Genomic DNA, 13,450 nt, shown 5'->3' with positions numbered 1-13,450 from the left:
CCATCCAGGTCTATGATTGGAAGAAAATCTCTTTGCCTAGCAGCAAGTGGAGGTCTTAGGGTCAGGTGCGCCTCCAAATCGCGCTTCAACCTTTGGATCTCAGCTTCATGAGCCCTGATCCTCTCCTGGACATCTTGGGGATTCGTCCCATGAGTGCTCTTAGGTCGCTGATTGGTACTAGGCATCGGCTCTTTACCAGCACGTCTCCTCCTTGGAGCGACCTCGTTGTCCGATGATTCGGAGTCTCTATCAGAATGACCGGAGAATTCCCGATCCTCTGAGATAGGAGCCAAACCTCGTATGTATTGGGGCATCCGCCCTTGTCCTTCGCTCCAATTAGAATGTCCATTTCCTCTAATCTCGGGGTATAGAGGCATCCCGTAAGGGGGGTTAATGGGTCATGATCTTTGAGTACTCATACCCAACGGGTTGAGAATTCACAGATGCATGTAGCTGCTGAAACTGGGAATTCATCCCTTGGGCAGCCGGGGGATTCGTCCCTTGTGGTTGTGCCTCTGTTGCCCCTACCGGGGTTCCTCATTGGGTGGAGGCATAAGATGAGTGCGGTGGTACCTCTACCACTGATGCGATTGTTCGCGATGGGACATGAATGTTTGTTCCACTATTGTTTCTGCTCTGTGTGTTCACCATGGTTGTTTTAGTTTTCCCACAGACGGCGCCAAATGTTATGGGAAAAAAGCTAGGTTATAATTATTGTGATATTTACTACTAGGGTTCGAGAGCTCAAGGCCTTAAATGGCTGCACTTGTGTTTTGTAGCTTAAATTTGTCTTCAGAAGATGCCTACGTATCTCTGTGAATTTAGAGAATCAAGTCAAAACATAGTTCTTGGTGGAGGGGTGTAACCCTTTATATAGATATTGGATGTCCTTGAATTGGACTAGGGTTAGAAGACTTGATGAATAAGTCTTCATTTTAGAATAGACTTTGGAGTCCTAATACGTAAAAAACAGATTCCTTATTAGTTTGCGTGCCTTGGAGGCTACTGAATGAAGAATTCTATCCTCTGTAGGATATACTTAATGAGTTGTTATTTCACCATATCTATTAATTGCGAAATTAATAAACAATCAATGCTTTAGGCCTCATTAACTGGGTTTCGTTACCGAACCGTGTCAGGTTTAATTAACTCAACATTAATTATGCTTTTAGGCTAATTTCATACCCATATAACGTGCTTTTTTTTAGAGATAAGTTAATTATTTTTGACAAATAATATTTGCAAGATAACTTATTTATAAGAACATTGCCATATTATATTAATAAATACTTTTTATCAACTTAGAATCTAAAAAAATATCCAAATATTGACCATTTAACAAAATAAAATTATGTTTATGAATTCGGATATCAAATTATTTTAACATAATTAGTTGTTTTTTTCAAACATAAATTGTTGTTAGTTGCATAATATTGGCCTAATATATTTTTACGAGCACATACTTGGTAATAGAATAATGATTTACTAAATATGTCACCTGATATTTAGAATTCAATTTATTTAGGATATGAGAAATGCTAGATATTTCAAAAAAAAATCCAAAATTTTTCCTAAACTAAAATCAAATAATGCATACATTCTTATAGCTGGAAATAATTCGATTTAAAAGAGGGCGTAAATCGGTGGAGGCCGCAAAGATAGTGAATGGACATGGAGAATCGGACAACAAGAAGAGGTGGCTAGCTGATAAATTAGAGTAACTTTGGTTTGTTATTATTCATATATTCACATTTAAATTCATGGCCTTTTAAATATTCTGCTGGGGAAAGGATAAGAAAACTCCAATAAATGTTTGCGTATTGGTGTGGGTTTTCTCACATAGAAAAAGAACCAAACACCACAAAACAACTTCTGCTGTCTCTATTAAAAGCACTCCATGTCCCCACCCCCCTTTGAAAACATCATCTCCTACTGTGTTCATTTTACTTTTTGTTTGGTTTTTACTTATTCATATAAGTATCTTGATTAACTTTAAGATTACAAGGCCTTTATTTCAAGGATAAAATATCAACATCTTTCACTCAACAATGCATGATGCTTTGTTTCCTTAGCTTATTGTTCGTTGTATGTAGATAACAGACAAGATTGGTGTTCATTATTGTTGTTAAACAATGGATTAGTTGAGCTGATACCGACTTCCTCTATAACCTTTAGCTAATCTTTTTTATTAATAATCTACTCGTTTAGATATTTTCAAAATACCAGTTTTTACGATTTAATAAATTTTGAATTACACTGTTTTTGATAAATAAGAAACAAAATCGCCCTTTTCCGACCCTAAACCCCAATTAAATTCCTACATCTATATTTTGTGGCTCACCAATCCAACTAACAAATTTACGATTCTAAAAAGAAATTTAAGTTCGCCATGTCCATATATATATCAATTGTTAAATTTATTTATCTTCTGTCTTAAAAAAGATCAATTTGGTTATAATTAAAAACTAAGGATGCGGAATAAAAATTAAGTCATAAATGTCACTCGATTGTAATTACCACCCAATTTTTGATAGATAAAGGTCCTAATTCTTGTAATGGGTAAATGATACTTAAATATGGCGTCTGAGGTTAAATTGGTTAAAATAAATTAAAAAGGTTATAACCTTTGAATATTTGTTCTGCATCAAAATATTTCTTAATTTGTAAGTGGCCAAGGAGACATGAAAAACTCTGTGTTGAGGTATTTTGGTTCTCCTTTTATATACCTGCCGAGAACATATATGTTTGAGAAAGATGTCAATTATATATACCTAATGCAATTTATACTAATTATTTAACGTCTGATCAATTTAAAGTATCTTTTAAATTATGATATTTCAACACCATCAAGAGAAAGATGAGCGAGATTTTAATACAAACACCTTCGATTTATTTAATAAAATCAAAAGGTGCTAGTCTGAGCACGAAGAGAAGTATACTAAACATCGGTATGAAACTATGATTCACCTTTTATGTAATAGATATGATTACTAATATAATTTTACTATCAATGTTAGAATTTATAAATATGAGTAAATATTTTTTTTAAAGTACACAGTTATTTTAAAACGGAGGGAGGAGAATGTACCGTAGAATTCATCTTATTTGTCATATTTATTATAATTCATCTTCCTTCGTTAAATATTTTTTAACTTTTCACTAATGTTGCTAGGACATGTAACTATATGAATTTTGTCGAATTATGGTCGCACAATTTTGTGTTATGCAATATTTAATGCGATGACCAATATGTGACATTTATAATGTTACTTGCAGCTACTAGTTGAAATATGCTACAAAATATTAAAAAAATTACAGCAACTTTAACTTTTTAAAAGGCTCTTTAGCAAAAGTCACTCAAAGAATTTTGATATTGGATTTATCCATAACAAAGAAAAAGATTGAACTAATTGTAAAAATGGTCAAATGAAACAAACCTTTTCTAGAATCCCTTTTTCTATAAAGAAGGTAAAACCCTTCCGGGAAAGAAAACCCTAAAGTAACTTCCCAAAATGACCTTAAAATTGTTTGGCAAAGGTCAGATGAAAGCACACTGAGCAGTCGTTGTACCAATACTGACAGAAGTAACTTTCATGGTAAAACTAGGAAAGTGCTTGTGCAATTATAGACAAAGCATAAAAAATAAGTATTTGTTTGCGTTGGTGATGATATATACAGGTGATGTTAGACCGTGCAGTCCTTCAGAAAGGGAATCTTGGGAATCAAGGGTTACTCTGAATTGAATATATATACTTGCTATTCACATGATCAATATCAGAGGACATGATCCATATAATTGACTGTAACTGTTCATCAAATGGATATGTTTGTATATATTAATATAGGACGTGTGTGACGGAGATAGATGGATGATTTTCAGACCCCATAAACTAAACCATATGTACTACTCCTACTACCTAATTTTTTAACATGACTTTAAGGGTTAGAGTTAAATTTTAATGTTGTTATGTATTTGCCATGCATGGTTAAATGTATGTCTGATTAATTTATCATCTTTTAATATTAAAAAAAAAACATTTATTATGGGAAGTACGTATGAGTTTAATGTTTAATTTTCAATCCAAGTGTTTGACTGTCCCTATTGTTGGTGAAATGTATAAGCTCCTAATTAATGGGCCCAAAACACCTAATATTAGATGCTTTGTAAGGGTAAATAATGTAAATTTTACCATGTAAAATGCATCTTTCATGATCAACAATCATTATCCTTACACAATATCTCAATGAAGTGCCATTCTAAGGGTCCTCAAGGTCCCTTAAGAAATCATACACAAAATGTCACAACTCAAAAGGTTAACTGACCGGTCAAACATGCACACATGTTGAATAACAAATATAATAAAACAAATTAAAGGTGATTCATTGTTATTTTTTATATTGCTGGTTGTTTTGAAGAAATGAGTAAACTACTTCAGAAATTCTTGACCCTCAATCAGTAAACAGCAGGTTAGAATGTTTCTAGCCCTTAATAAAATATATTTTTAGTTAAACTATTTTTTATCAAAATAAAATGCAAACCATAATTGTAATACCCACAAATTTAGTCACACTGCACGATTTGCTAAATAAACAAAAAAGAAAAACAAGGTATATTAAGGTGAAAATGCAATAATTTTAATAAATAGAAGTTACGTGCATCTTTTGTGTTAGGACACAAATGTTAGAAACATCGATCTCCTTTCTCTGAAAAAATACAACTTTACTTGCACAAAAGCCACAAAAATCTCTAGAAAGGCTAGAATTAACTTTTTCTCCGAAACCAGACAATATAATTAGTTTTAGCAGCAATAGGAGTTAAATTTCTAAATAAACAAAAAAACAAAAACAAATCGGTCTATTAACGTGCAAAATGCAATAATTTTAATAAATAGAACTTACATGCATCCTTTGTGTTAGGACACAAATATTGGAAAGATCCATCTCCTTTCTCTGAAAAATACAATTTTACTTGCACAAGCCACAAAAATCTCTAGAAAAACCAGAATTAACTCTTTCTCCGCAACCAGAGAATATAATTAATTTTAGAGGACAAATATTTTTAAATAAATAAAAGTCATGCATGTATACAAAATATCTACGTGGGTGTGTAATATTAATCGCTTATTACTTGAACAAGGAATATGACCTTAGCCAATGTCGGAGAGCCAGCAAAAGCAATAATTCAGAAATTGCGTGTGTTTGGGTTGTTTTATTGTTTTTATCTCGAATTCCGGTAACCTATAAATTATATAGGCAATACAAAATCATACATAAAAAATTCAATATAAAAAAAAATGAAAAAAAAAAGAGTAAAAGAATGAAGGAGAAATAATGAGTGTTACAGGGGCATTAAAGTATGTAGGTGTAAAAGTGGTTGGCCCTGTTGGTTCCTTAGATATTTTAATTGCCTTTATCTTCAAACTCTCCCATCCAACCACAAAAATATGATAACCAATTAAATAAAAAAAAATTGCAGAAGAAAAAGACAAACAAGACTCAATAGTAATAAATAATTGAGGTGGACCCCTCCTCCGCTCCAATACAGACCCTAATCTTCTTCATCATCATCCTTATCGTCACCCCTATCCTCCCTCCTCCCACTTTTTTTTATTTATTTCTTAATATTTTAATATTTTAAAAAAATAATTAGGTTAAATAATGACATGAATAAGCTTCCAAGAAGCGTACGTACGTTTCCTCGTTTTTCAGCTGCTTGTATCTTCTGACACAGTAGGGTATAATTATAGTATTATAGATACATACATATATACATACATGTATCCTATCTCTATAATCTTCCTCTTCTTTTTAATATTTATGTAATAAAATATAGGGAGAGGACCACACATACATTCACACTCATCTATCTACTTAGTTTTGTAAGTTTGAAAAGTTATTAGTAGAAGTAGTAGTAAATAAAGAAATGATATAATATACTCGTAGTAGTAGTAGTAAGTAGTTTGGTTCATTATCAAGAGGAAGAGAGAGCCTGACTCTGCATCAAATGATTTGAAAAGGAGAGTCAAATCACAAAAACAAACCTCAGTTGCCCCCTTGTTTGATCTATTCGCAGGTACTTCTCACTAAAAAGCTTCTTCCCTCTCCTCTAATTTTCACAGATCCCGAGACACACCCCACTTTCACCAGGAACTTCATATTTATACTTGTTTCTTTTCATTATCTCTACCCTCATCTCAATGTTTTTTCTTATGTTACAAAACAATGAAATAACAAGGTTAGATTCAGTTGATGGATGTGTAAGTTAATCAAGTTTTACATGGCCTTTGTTATAATTGAACTATGTACAATCTCTCTCTCTCTGTTGTATAATTTTGGTCAGCAGTAGTTGCAGAGAGGTAATTGAGCAAAGAGACAAATACATATAATATAATTGTGTTGAGAATCTGTAGATAGGGGAGATAATCGGATAGGTAGACAAGTGGGTATGGGGTTAAAATAATTGAAAGATACATTTTTATGATATATTAAAGGAGGGTTATATAGAGAGAGAGCTAAGCTAGCTGCATGCTTGAATTTTCTAGTAATTGTTTCTTTCTGTGTCTGTTTCAAATCTGGGGTGATTGATGGCCTTTTTTGTCACTGTTACCCTCTCTCTGCTAACTACTAAACAATTCTTATCCTTCCCTCGCAGATGATATGATTATGATGATGATGATGATGATACACGTGCACACTCAGATTTCCATAACACCTCCAGGTACCTGATTAATTTATACACTTAATTTATATTAATTTATTCATTTGTTTAATTTTGTTTTTTCATCCTCTCAATCTTCATCAGTTTCCACTTGTTCATATGTGTCCATCCATTGTTCTCTTCTTTGATGGTTATGAGCAGTTAAAAGTAAACAATTGTGGTTTTATAATTTATTCAAAGGAATTGTTGACTTAAATGTTTTAATGACCTTGTTAATTTTGCAGGATTTATGTGATCATCAGCTGAACACAAATTGCAGATCCTTCATTAATAGCGGTTAACACATTAGTTAGTGATCTTAATTAGAAGAATGAGCAGATAGGTTGAATTGCAAATATATTTACCTACTCCAAGTCTGATATCATCAAGAAATCAGAGGTAAGCATATATATCCACCTGCCCCTCCGGAAACGAATATGTTTGTTCACACTTATTAAATTAGTTTTTTTTTTTTGCATAGATAAAATATAGTATTAATATAGATATCGTAAAAGGCTAAAGAAAAGATCAATATCAAGGATGGGGACGTACTATCATGGGAATTCAGAAATCCAAGGTGATGGATTACAAACACTGATTTTGATGAACCCCGGGTACAACAACAACAACGTTGGATACTCTGACACATCTCAACAACAACAACAGCCGCCAACTGGTAACTACATGTTCCTCAATAACAACTCCACTGGTGGCAACTCTCTTAACCATTCCAGTATGTCACACGCGCCACCTACTCAACAGTTTGTGGGCATACCTCTGTCGGCAACGGCCTCAGCTGCACCTCAACAAGATAATATTCATCCTCATCATTCATCTATTGTTCATTCACAGCATGACATGTCAGGAATACATGGCTATATGCCTAGACTTCAATACAGTTTGTACAATCCGGTTGATCTGACGGCGGCGCGTGATGTCACGCGAACACAACAAGGTCTGTCCTTGTCTCTTTCTTCTCAGCAACATGGATATGGGTCTTTTGGAACTGACCGTGAAATGTCGTCTCCAGCACTCACTCCTGGTCATCCACCCACTATTTCGCCGAGAAGCAATGGTGGTGGTGGTGGTGGTGGTGGTGGTGGTGGTGGTGGGGATGATGTGAGAGCTCATGGAGGCTCATCGTCATCGGTATCGGGTGTTTCGAATGGTGTTAATGGCATGCAGAGTGTGTTGTTGAGTTCCAAGTATTTGAAGGCTGCTCAGGAGCTTCTTGATGAAGTTGTCAACGTTGGCAAGGGAGTCAAGGCTAGTGTTCAGTTGCCAACTATCCCAAATAATGGGAGTACGAAGAATGGAGAAACTTCACCGGGGGCCACTGGAGATGGATCAAGTGGTGGCGGTGGAGAAGGCAGCTCCAAACGCGGTGTTGAGCTCACAACAGCAGAGAGACAGGAGATTCAGTTGAAGAAAGCAAAGCTTGTTAACATGCTTGATGAGGTACATCTAACTTTGCTGATTTGTGTATGTTTTGAATTTTGATTGTACTGTCTACGGAACCAACTCGGGTAAGATTTGCGTGCATTTTATCTTCATCGGACTCGTAATTTAACCGATAGATTTGGTTTGACAGTTTAATTATAACAGATGCACACAGATTATCTTAATTTTCCTCAAAGTAAGTTAATAAGAGTATAATCTTGATTTGGTTGCGTTTACATCAGATTAAGGAGGGTACCACAGTACCAGTTAAAATGATTAACCTCACTCGGTGTAATTTTATTAAATTGTTTTCTAACTTTTATTTCATGTAATTGTGATAGAGTTCTAGAAATAAATGCTTTCACATTCAGTTTTTGCTGAGTCCTGTCTATTAAATTTATATTTTTTTTTTAAAAAAAATAGCATTGTGCAGCACATTACTGAGCTTTAGTACTGACTATTATTTGTATATGTTCGATTGTTGAAAATTTAAAGGTGGAGCAGAGGTACCGACAGTACCACAACCAGATGCAGATAGTGATTTCTTGGTTTGAACAAGCAGCTGGTATTGGGTCAGCAAAGACGTACACAGCCCTGGCTCTACAAACTATTTCTAAGCAATTTAGGTGTCTTAAAGATGCGATCATGGGACAAATCCGAGCTGCAAGCAAGAGCTTAGGTGAAGAAAATAGTTTGGCAGGAGGGAAATTAGAGGGCTCCAGGCTCAAATTTGTTGACAATCAGCTCAGGCAACAGAGAGCTTTACAGCAGTTGGGAATGATCCAACATAATGCCTGGAGACCTCAGAGAGGATTACCAGAGCGCTCTGTTTCTGTTCTTCGCGCTTGGCTGTTTGAACATTTCCTCCACCCGTAAGTCATGTTAATGTTCATTCTTGTCACGTTTTGATACATTTCATTAACCGGCCTTTTTGGTTGTACTAATTTTGTTGAAATTGATATCAGTTATCCCAAGGACTCAGACAAACACATGCTGGCCAAACAAACCGGGCTCACTAGGAGTCAGGTATGTGTTACAAAGTGTTTTTCATGCTCTTGTATTTGTTGTGATACTTTTAATGATGAAATGTTTGTATGAAAATAATTCAGGTGTCCAACTGGTTTATAAATGCTCGTGTGCGCCTTTGGAAACCAATGGTAGAAGAAATGTACACAGAGGAAATCAAAGAACAAGAACAGAATGGTTCAGAGGATAAAACAAGCAAAAGTGAACAAAATGAAGACATGGCAAGTAAAGGTAAAGCTCCACAAGACAAAAGTCCTACTGAAAACCAAGACAATCTCACAAGGCACAATTCTCACAATACAGTATCAGCTTCAGCAGTTTCAACCTCTCCCACCGGGTCAAACATCAGAAACCACTCTGGTTTCACCCTCATTGGATCCTCTGAGATGGAGGAAATGACACGAGGAAGTCCGAAGAAACTAAGGAGCGCCGATATGATGCATTCTGTTTCGGGTAATGCCTTGTACATGAACATGGAATCCAAGCCAGAAACAAACAATGAGCAAATGTCTATGAAATTTGGCAATGATCAAAGACAGAGCAGAGATGCATTCACCTTAATGGGAAGCCCAACAAACTACATTCGAGGATTTGGCTCCTATCCGATAGGGGATATTGGAAGGTATGGTGCTGATCAATTCACTGCACCGCCTTATTCAGGCAATGGTGTTTCTCTGACTCTTGGTCTTCCACATGGTGAAAACCTCTCAATGTCTGGAACTCATCAGAGCTTCCTTTCAAACCAAAACATCCAACTGGGAAGAGGAGTTGATATTAGCGAAGCGAATGAGTTTGGAGCTATAGACACTCCAACATCATCACACTCCGCTACAATGTATGATAATATGAATATTCAAAACCGCAAGAGATTCGCTGCACAATTGTTGCCAGACTTTGTGGCCTAAAAAGGGGGAGTAAGATCTACACTTTCACTACTTTCCTCAAGTACCTTCATCAGGAAGAAGGGAAAGTGAAAAGAGTAGTGTAAAGAAAGGACATGAAACTTTTTACATAGACTACAGCTTTATATATATACTTGGCACAGAACCGTTTGAGTTCTTATAGGTAGCCTAGCTAGATTAGAACATACTACTGTACGAGGATTGTATATTATTTTTGTTTTTTTTGCAGATGGGGTAGATGGATTGGTATAAGGATAATGTAAACATAGGTATTTTGTGGGGGGTGGTATAGAATTTATATATTGCTTTAATGTGTACTTATGCAGATTCCATCTCATGACGGGAACACAAACATTATTATTTTTATTGGAATCATATGTTTTGTATATCTAGTAGTACTATGATCATCGTCCAGAGAATCAATTAGACATCATCGGATTCCCCCCCCCTGATTTTTTGTCTTTCAGAGGCCAGCTTGGAGATTTGTGGCTGTTTAAGAAGATCGAGGATATGTCACAGCTCAACTGTCAAGTTCGATTATGTCACCGAATAAACATCTTGTTAGAGTCATAGAGTTTCACATCTCTTTTTCAAAGTTTACATTGCAAGGGCCAGGCAATGTTCTGTTACAAATTTCATGACCGGAGCAAGTGTCCCTTTAAGACAGAGTTGATGTAAAAAGACAATCCTGAGAGTTGTTTTCAAGAGAATCATAACTGTTATTGTTGCCTGGTGTCCTTGTTCTTGGGTCATGGAGTTTAATATACAAGAATCATGTTAGGTAGAGGAAGGACACGTAACATTCTCCCCACTTGTTCTGATATGGATCCACTGATGACTAGCATATTTGTTAAATATATGATCGTATTGGGGTCTTCCTCTAACACCACCTTAAGGTTTTCACAGATGAGGGTGAACATACTGTCCAACTGTCAGAAAATGACATGGTTTCTATATATACACAAACAGATTACTCCATCCGGACAACATGCCCAACTACAATATACATACATGAAGGTTTTTTCCGAAAACTATATTCATTCTGCTGTGGATGGCGGGCAGGCCTGTATTTCTTGATTTCAATAGGACTTGAGCATGTGGTGCGAATGTACAATGTCTCATCTTGATTCTTGAGGAGGGGCAATGCATTCGGTAAAAGTGCTGTCTAATGTGGTGTCATTGTTGGAATTAGAAACAAGTACCACAACAGTGATCATTACAAAAGTGTAGGCAGTGTAGCCACAAAAACTACAATCTCATAAATATTTTTGGAACAGAACAGTTTAGTTCTCATAAATAGCCTAGCTAGCCTAGATTAAAGCATACCAGAACACGAGGGTTGTATTTGTGTTGTTTTTAAGCAGATGGGTAGATAGATTAGTATGATAAAATAGTACAATTATATATAAATTTTGCTATAATATGTAGTTATATAGCTGTTATAATCTATGATCTATCTTTGGGATGAAGCAAAAACAACTTTGTTTTTTAATGGCATCAGACATTTTGTGTTTGCGGTCAAAGGATTGCCACATGACTATAATCATGGTCCACAACAAACGTTTGTTGTAGACCGGTATACAACAAACAGGTTTTCCACCGTTGGATGGTGGATCTAACGGCTGATAATTAAAACAGCACTCAATGGACCGCGGAAATTTTCAGCGGTCCGGAGTAATTACCAAAATACCCCTCTGCACGGACCGCGAAAATTTTCAGCGGTTGGTGGTGTTTTTTGTTTACCTAATTCTTGGCAAACGCATACTCTCAGAATAGATATACACAAACACACAGCCGCAGCACAGACACAAACACAAACGCAGCAGCCAGCAGCAGGAGCAACACCCACAGCAAAGAATATTTTGAGCAAAATCAGTCTTCTTTTTCACTAATCAAGGTATGTAATCGATATCTTAATTGTTATTTACAGTTTTATTCATATAAACTAGTGTTTTTTTCTTGTTATAAATCTGAATTTGTGTATGTAATTTTGATATTTAGGGTTAATTAATGTATTAATTAACATATGAATCGTACTATGAATAAATTCAAATTTTTATAATTTCTAGGGTTCATAATTTGGACTTGATTTAATATCGATTTTAGGATAAATTTGTGTTAATTTAGAATTAATTTAGTGTATAAAATTGAAATTTACAATTTTAATTCGAATTTACAATTTTAATTCGAAATTTTAATAATCGAATTTATAATTTTAATTCGAAATTACAATTTTAATTAGAATTTTTAATAATCGAATTTATAATTTGAATTAATTCGAATTTATAATTATAATTCAAATTTTTAATAATTGCGTATAAAATTTTTATATTATAATTCGAATTTGAATGTAATGAAAAATCTGTAAATTCGAATATTAGTGCTAAATTTAGTGTTAAATTTAGTGACAATTTAGTGATAATTCGAATATTTAGGAATAAATTTAGGATTATTCGTAATAATTTTAATGTTAAATTCGAATTATAAATAAATTTAGTGTTAATTTAATTTATTTATAATTCGAATTTGTAATGATAAATTTAGTGTTAAATTCGAGTTATGTTAGTGTAAAAGTATGGATGCAATTAACATATAATTTTGTTGCAAATAATGGGTAGTTATTTCGAATGTATTGTGAACTTGGTGTTTATATATGTGGTGATTGTTTTTATTGTGTACGTTGTGGTGTTTTTATTGTGGTGATTGATGAATTTTGTTGGCAATATTTTCAGGTATGGATAATTTTGATGATTTTGGAAATATGTTGCCGGGTCCTAACGCGCATAATATTATTTGGGATAATCGGTATCACGTCAGTGAGGATGTTTGGGATGGTACAGGGAGAGATGAGTTGCAGAGCTATTCGGGGAACAAGTCATTGCACTTGTGGAAGTTAAGGAGACCACAGCGGGAATTGCTACACATGCTTGGGTTTGGGATTTTTGCAGACCCTGCTGTTGTCTTGGCTACTGACACTCGGTTGATATCTGCTTTGGTGGAGCGTTGGAGACCTGAGACCAACACTTTTTTCACGAGGCAGGGCGAGATGACTGTTACATTGGAGGATGTGGGGTTTATTTTAGGGGTGCCAGTTCAGGGGGATGCGCTGACTTGTGGGGTGATAGAGAACAAGGCGGTGTATTTTGCTAATAATTGGTTTGAGCCTTTGACCGAGGAGGAGGTGAAGGAGGCTTTGTATCGGAATAACATCAAGCTGGGGTGGTTGTTCGAGAGATATGTTGCACAGAAGCCTGAGAAGAACAATATGAGGGCCACGGTTGTACATACCAAGGCATATCTGCTATTTATTATGGGTTGTATCCTCTTCCCCAGCATCAACCGCTCTTTTGTTCATGTTCGGTATATGCACCCGTTGATTAATATG

The 13,450-nt window shown here is 35.1% G+C and overlaps 1 protein-coding gene across 5 annotated transcripts; it reads left to right on the top strand.

Moving 5' to 3' along the window:
• The first annotated feature begins 5,834 nt into the window (after positions 1–5,834).
• LOC141692325 (BEL1-like homeodomain protein 1) lies at positions 5,835–10,451 on the top strand. 5 transcript variants are annotated; one of them, XM_074497109.1, is made up of 8 exons: positions 5,835–6,073; positions 6,653–6,718; positions 6,943–7,096; positions 7,179–7,652; positions 7,728–8,155; positions 8,633–9,009; positions 9,103–9,163; positions 9,247–10,451. In XM_074497109.1, the coding sequence occupies exons 4-8, from the start codon at positions 7,238–7,240 to the stop codon at positions 10,066–10,068; spliced, it is 2,103 nt and encodes a 700-aa protein (XP_074353210.1). In that variant the 5' UTR covers positions 5,835–6,073; positions 6,653–6,718; positions 6,943–7,096; positions 7,179–7,237; the 3' UTR covers positions 10,069–10,451. The 5 variants fall into 5 exon arrangements, with proteins under 5 accessions (XP_074353210.1, XP_074353207.1, XP_074353206.1 ...); XM_074497106.1 differs by having other exon boundaries at positions 7,213–8,155; XM_074497105.1 differs by having other exon boundaries at positions 7,179–8,155.
• Positions 10,452–13,450: the final 2,999 nt, after the last annotated feature.

Source organism: Apium graveolens, chromosome 10 (genome assembly GCF_009905375.1).
Source record: "Apium graveolens cultivar Ventura chromosome 10, ASM990537v1, whole genome shotgun sequence".
In the NCBI taxonomy this organism is placed as follows: domain Eukaryota; kingdom Viridiplantae; phylum Streptophyta; class Magnoliopsida; order Apiales; family Apiaceae; genus Apium; species Apium graveolens.
This window is presented reverse-complemented; position numbering and strand designations above follow the sequence as displayed.